The sequence below is a fragment of the Rhododendron vialii genome, chromosome 9a, assembly GCF_030253575.1.
Source record: "Rhododendron vialii isolate Sample 1 chromosome 9a, ASM3025357v1".
NCBI classification, from domain to species: domain Eukaryota; kingdom Viridiplantae; phylum Streptophyta; class Magnoliopsida; order Ericales; family Ericaceae; genus Rhododendron; species Rhododendron vialii.
In genome coordinates this window covers 22,803,334-22,809,738 of record NC_080565.1, presented here as the reverse complement: position 1 = coordinate 22,809,738, position 6,405 = coordinate 22,803,334, and the positions used below count along the sequence as shown (strand labels likewise).

Here is a 6,405-nt window from a genome sequence, read left to right as displayed (position 1 = left end):
ATGTTTGAATTTGGAGAAAGAGAAACAACAAAGAACTACCACTACTACTGCTGCTATTAGTACTACTCTTTTTGACCTATGAGGAAAACGACGACATATAATACCAGCCCCTTGTAGAATTTGGGTTACAGCAAAAATCTACACAATGGGAATGCCGAATGGAGGGTCCTACCTACTCCTAGCTCGTTAGGATAATGGGGTACTACTATTTACGATCAAATTAGACTAATGATTGGGGTGTTTTGCTTTAACAATTATTAATTAATAATATTATATTATATGGGCATGGTTTTCTCCTTTTTCTTTGGTAAGGGTATCATCTTCTGCCAATTGAATGTCAGGATAACCTTGTCTTTACGTATACTATCATGTTTTTCTCTTTAGGAAAAGAGTCTTACATATGGAGTAATAATCAACTTAAGGCTAGGGCAGCATGTTGATGGGATATACCTGCCATATAACAAGGAGTGAGCAGAAGAAACTACATATGGTTTCGTCGTGTCGTGTGGTAGCTAGTTTACGTACTTTTATCTTTAGTTTTTGTGTGTGTGTGCGCGTGCGCGCGCGTTCTTGTTTTGATGAAATAAAAACAATGAAAAAGAACACAAGTCCTTTAAATTTGTGTGCATTAGTTAATTTCAAAATTTTAAATTAGAATTTAATTTCCTACAACCATCTTTTCCTTTTGTTTTTCCGTTTAGGATAGTTAATGCTGGAGCCGCTGAAATGTCCCAAATTTTTTTCAAAAACTAGAATACTTCTATTTTATGGGCATTATGTTATTTCTTTTGAGTTATGGTGTAATTATGCATGTAATTACATTTGTGCATAAAATCATATGTTAATTAGTCATGTTTCTTAGTTTTACAAATTTTATTTTGGCAATTGTTAGTAATCACTAGAACCTAGTCAATAGGGTAGTCTTATTAGGTGGTGGCAACCATTGTATTCTGAGTATTCTATGAGACAGATGCCAATCGATATCTCAACCACCACTCGGGAGGCGATGAATCTGCTTTAAAAACATGCACTGTGTGAAACAAAGACCTTGGTTTGGTTTGGAAATCGTGTTCTTGAATAGATTAGTGAAGTCTCGCAGATATTCACCACGTACTATTGATATTAGTGAAGATTTCATAATACCTTCTATTATATATGTTGTACAGTTGGTAGAGTTTTACTCATGTATTTTTCCAGCAAGTGTAATAAAATCTAGATCTATTTTTAGAGACTGGTTTTCCTAATATCATCAACCTTAACATCTAATTAATATCAATCACCTTACAAGTTACTCCTTCGACAGGACATATAACTCAAGAAAAAACCTCCATTATTGTAGAAGTAATAAAATCTTGCATGCCTTTGACAAAATAAAAAAGTGGCCCTGTAATCTAATTTCAGAGCAACTTTACTCACCCACCCGATAATGTTGTTTGTTTAGAGGACTTTGGATGGCTTGACTTTTTGTGGAAATGGGAACTCTCTCTCTCTGTCTCTCTCTCTCTCTCTCTCTGTTTGTTTTTTTTTCTAATAAGGGCCGGGTTCCCTTGTGTTGACCCTGTTTCACGGGGACTACAACTTGTTCTAAAAAAGACCTATCTGGGTCACTTGGTTTTGGTTTTTGGGTACCTCAACGAATTGGAAATTTTTTTTTTGAACGGGAAAAGAAGAATTTTATTAATCTTGAAATGAAAGATACAAAGATTAAAGGAAATAAGAACACAATGGCATTACAATTAGGAGAGAATATGCATATATTCATAATGTTTGTTCCACACCCCTTCACATAAAACGTGTTCATGCTTGCAAAGTAATATGAATCATCCGATAAAAAAAATATGAGTCATCATTTTGTATTTTTTTGATGTGAGTATGAATACCATGACTTGAATCATTGACATGTCAAATGACACCACAAGAGTGCCACTACTATATATTCATTAAGTATATACATACATGATACACACATATATAAAGATATATAGACACAATATTTTGGTTTGACGGTCAGAGTTCGGAACCCTTTTATGCACACTATATATATATGGAGAGAGAGAGAGAGAGAGAGGGAGAGAGAAGGGCGGGGGGAGGTTGGGAGGGAGTGTGTGTATCACACTACCTCATGGGCTGAAGTCTTTTGGAAAGAGGAGGGTGGTTGGTTTTTCCACTATACTGCGGTCAAAAGAAAAGCGAAGACAATATTCCATTCTTATGAGACTCGTGGAAAATCTCTGGATATCTGCTTTGGAAAAAACTCCATCCAAAAACAAATTAGTCTGCCACCGTACATAGTCTTTAGGGTAATCCCAAAAAGAAAACAAATGAATAGTTTAAGATTGACACAAGACTGTTAATTAATTAATCCCTTTTTAATTAAGTTCAACTTAATTAGTATTAACTAACTACTTTTGTGACATTAATTTTTGATTTTAGCACTTCAAAAATTACTACCGGCACTCTAACAAGTGGGAGTGCCAAAATCAATTTTTAATCGGGATTGATTTTGGCACTCCAATTTTACGGCGCCGACATAAATTTTGGAGTGTAAAAATCAAAATCCTTAATTTTCGTGTTCATAAGATAATTGAACAACTTTGACAGACAAAGGACAAGTTTGTGTTGGGATATAAATTCTTGACTTTAAAGCCATATTCTAACCTGTGGAAGGGTACACTGCAACTTCATGGGTGGGTGTGGGTGGTGTCTGCAGGGCCTCTCTTTATCTAGGGCATGCCCATTCTCAATTCTGATAAAGCTAAACTACAGAAGGTACGTACCGACATATGGAGTACTTTCACAGTGGAATGAATACACATACATATATTCCCACCTCGACTAAAAGATAACAAAATTTTCTAGAAATTAACCTAAAAGAATTGATAGAATCTAAGAGGGTTCAAATTTGAGACCTTAGGAAGAAGTAAACTTCTAAATATTTGGAAAGATAACGGCTCATGATATGTTTTGATAATTAATGCCCGCAAATGACATTTTCAACATTAATAAATATTCTCAATATATCTTTAGCGGGTATTAATTATCTAAACACTTCTTTCGCTGTCATTTTCCCTAATCTTATGCCCTAAGGCGGTGTTCCACTTTTAAAAAAAGTACTTTTTTTTCAAATAAAAGTAATTTCAAACTCAAATATAATGAAAATAAAAAAATATTTTTTCAATTTTTATGTACCGTTTAAAAGATCTTAATAAAATCTACTAAACAAGATCCATATTGGTAAAAAAATTATTTGCGTAAACACATAATTTTTAAGCTTGAAATTACCTTTTTTTTCTAAAAGTTCTTTTTCCAAGAAACCGAAACACCCCCTAAGTCAACCCCTTTGGCATTACATATATATTCAGTCCCGGTCCAATTTTAATTTTTGTGGGCCCATTTTGAGCCCACATCACGTTCATTGCAAAAAATTACTTGGAATTACAATATTTAGTTTTCCCTTCTGTATTATCAGCACTAGACCACTTGAATGAAATGAATGTAAACAAAAGTCAAATTAAGCTTGTGAGTAACTACATCATGCTGCAAGTCAACAAAAAATCCAACCTGACAAATTTTTAAACCTGATGTATATTGTCAAGTTGAAGTATATTTTTTTCATACATCAATTTTTTGTTATTAAAATTATATATAATATATATATTCTCGTCACCGCTGAATCAAAATCATAGAGCCGTTGCTCGGACTCTCGAACAAAGAAATCAACAAGTATGTGTTCCAATTATACGAATGACAATGACATATTTTCTTGGTGATGAATGTTGTATAAAAATTCAACCTTAGTTTCCATCAAATATCAAATTGAACTTGTCTCTCAATCCGGCATGCAAGCAAGACCATATCATGATGTTGGATAATAATCTTGTAGGGCAATCTCTCTTTCAATCTTCTGCAAGCTCAAAGCTGAAACTATAGCTTGTGTAGAGGTGAACAACAGTACATACATATATTTACATCTCTCTCTCTCTCTCTCTCTCTCTCTCTCTCATATACAATTCAAACAACCATGGACTTGGCTACAAGATCCGGAGTACCAAAGAAGAAAAAAAAAACAGAGGACTTAGCTACAAAACCAATAAGTAATTCTACAACTTTGACTAGTTTTTGTTTTGACTAGTTTCTCAACCTTTGGTTCTGATAATAGTGATTGTCCCTCTCCCTTGGGTGTGGATTTTAGTGAAGGCCACCACAGCTTTGCCAGATAAGCCCGGCCCATCGGGTGACGTCACCAGTGGCCGGCAAGCGTAGTCTCCGACGGGGTGCCTCACCGGCCGAGTCGGCGGCATCAGTATCCTCTCGTTTATGTCGTTCAACGTCAAGTCCCCTTCAACCCCACCGGGCTTCACCAGTGCAAATGGATACACCACTCTTTTCATCACCCCCCTCTTCTTTCTGTTGTTATCACCACCCTCTAAACATAAAAAAACAACTAGAAGTGAGAACCCAAACAAAAAAAACAAACGCATAATTTTAACTTCAAGATTACACAATCACTCAAGATACGGTTAAGCTAGTCTAGAGACCTGATCTAGTGTGTGTAAAAAATTGATAGATATTAGAAAGATATATAAAATTTTAAAAGATTGCGATCGAATAGTGGATGTGGCCATAGAGGAAGTATAATTTTGTATTTGAAATAAATTTACTTATGGCTCATTCGGTTAAATAAATCATTTGGCTTATTTTTTTTATCCTTATTCAAAAAAAATTTTATTTGTTAGCTTTTCGTCGATTTTTTGAGGATTATTGCTTTGTCATGACGAGAGAAATCTAAAAAGTAAAAAATTACGATCAAAATTTATATTTTTTTGAATAAAGACAAAAATAAGTCAATGTTTTCGTCTTTATTTAAAAAATTGAATTTCGATCGTAATTTTTTTACTTTTTAAATTCCCCGACAAAAGCAATAATTCTAAAAAAATATCGACAAAAAACTAATAAATGTGAAAAAAAGAAAAAAGAAAAAAAAGAAGCTAAATAACTACTTAGCCGAATTAGACCTAGTCCCTCAGAAAGATTCTTTACCTGCCACAAGCAAATATGCGTACAAACAATAAAATAATTCGAAATAGGAGACTTTAACTCATCGGCGCTTAGGGTGAAAAGTATACACAAATTTAAGGGCCGAGCTATATAATTCTTAGAAAAATATTCATAGCTATACGACTATTTAAACAGGCTTTTCAAAATTTGGAGTGAGCTCCCATCCCCATGTATGTGAGTTTGTAATTTTGTATACAAAACTCTCCCCAAGGGCATTGAGGCATTTGAATAATTTTTCCACGTGCAGAGAGAGAGAGAGAGAGAGAGAGGGAGAGAGAGGTACCAGAAGGAGAGCTGGGGCCTAAGGAATAAAGGGTCTCTTTGTCAGGTATGGAGGGCTTGGTGTTAAGTGAGTCCCTGTAAGAAGAGGAAGAAGAATCAAGAGCTTCAGAAGCTGATATTTCCTCTTCCGGTGTTTTCATCTCTCTGAAAATGCTGCTATGTTCCTCCCCTGTCATCGTGGAAAACAAAGACATGCACATTAGTAATACCGATAACGACGACAATTTCTAATATAACTCCGGTGTTCTTATGTTCACCTCAACTAATTCTACAAATTCTGAAAGAACAATCACATATTGTCGGTTAGCGAAGTGCCCGATTAAAGGTAGGACAAAGCCATTGTCCATTATGGATATCCTCTCATATATGCTTACGCTTACGTATATTTAAAGTGTTGGTCTTATGCACCTGAAATTCCATTGAAGCTAGTCGTCATCATCTGGGTCATGTAACTGAGATTCTCTGAACAATTCTCAAACTGGTTCAATTCCCAGTAACTCTGCACACCTTGAAATTCAGTCTTTCCACCAAAAAATGACGAAATCCAAAAGTCTTGTTCTTTCTACAAAATAAGAAACTGGTATACAGAATTACTACTTAATTGTTTATTACCTTAACAAGCTCTTTTGTTTCTCTGGATTGATGATGATGGTCGGCGAACAACATCAAGCGGCGTCGTTTAGACCGATCATTGCATTCGAACAGAGCATCTTGTAGATACCCAGTTGAGAAATCAGAATCGTAGGGCGACACAATTGGTGGAGTGCTGCTGCTTTCCATCACTGCAAGTCCATAAGGCCAAACACGAGCTAGCTTATACATATGCTTATGTGTATAAATCATTGCAGAGAGAGAGAGAGAGAGAGAGAGAGAGAGAGAAGTATATTACAAGCTGGAGACATGTCTGCGTTGAAAACTCCAAGGTTGTGAAAGTCCCAACCTAGGGAAGAGGTATGGAGATTGCTGGTGTAAGCAATGGAATGAAGGTCTCCCATTTGTTTCTCTTTGCTCTCGTGTCCTAAGTTCATGAGATGTGTGTATTTAAAGTAGAGAAAAAGTAGCCCA

General features: G+C 35.4%; 1 protein-coding gene across 1 annotated transcript; it reads right to left on the bottom strand.

Annotated features, from left to right (window-relative positions):
- Positions 1-3,877: 3,877 nt before the first annotated feature.
- LOC131300775 (protein XRI1) lies at positions 3,878-6,405 on the bottom strand. Its single transcript, XM_058326759.1, has 5 exons — positions 6,230-6,405; positions 5,953-6,122; positions 5,749-5,839; positions 5,342-5,509; positions 3,878-4,426 (listed from the first exon to the last, which is right to left on the bottom strand). Exons 1-5 carry the CDS (start codon positions 6,366-6,368, stop codon positions 4,137-4,139), a joined length of 858 nt encoding a protein of 285 aa, XP_058182742.1. The 5' UTR covers positions 6,369-6,405; the 3' UTR covers positions 3,878-4,136.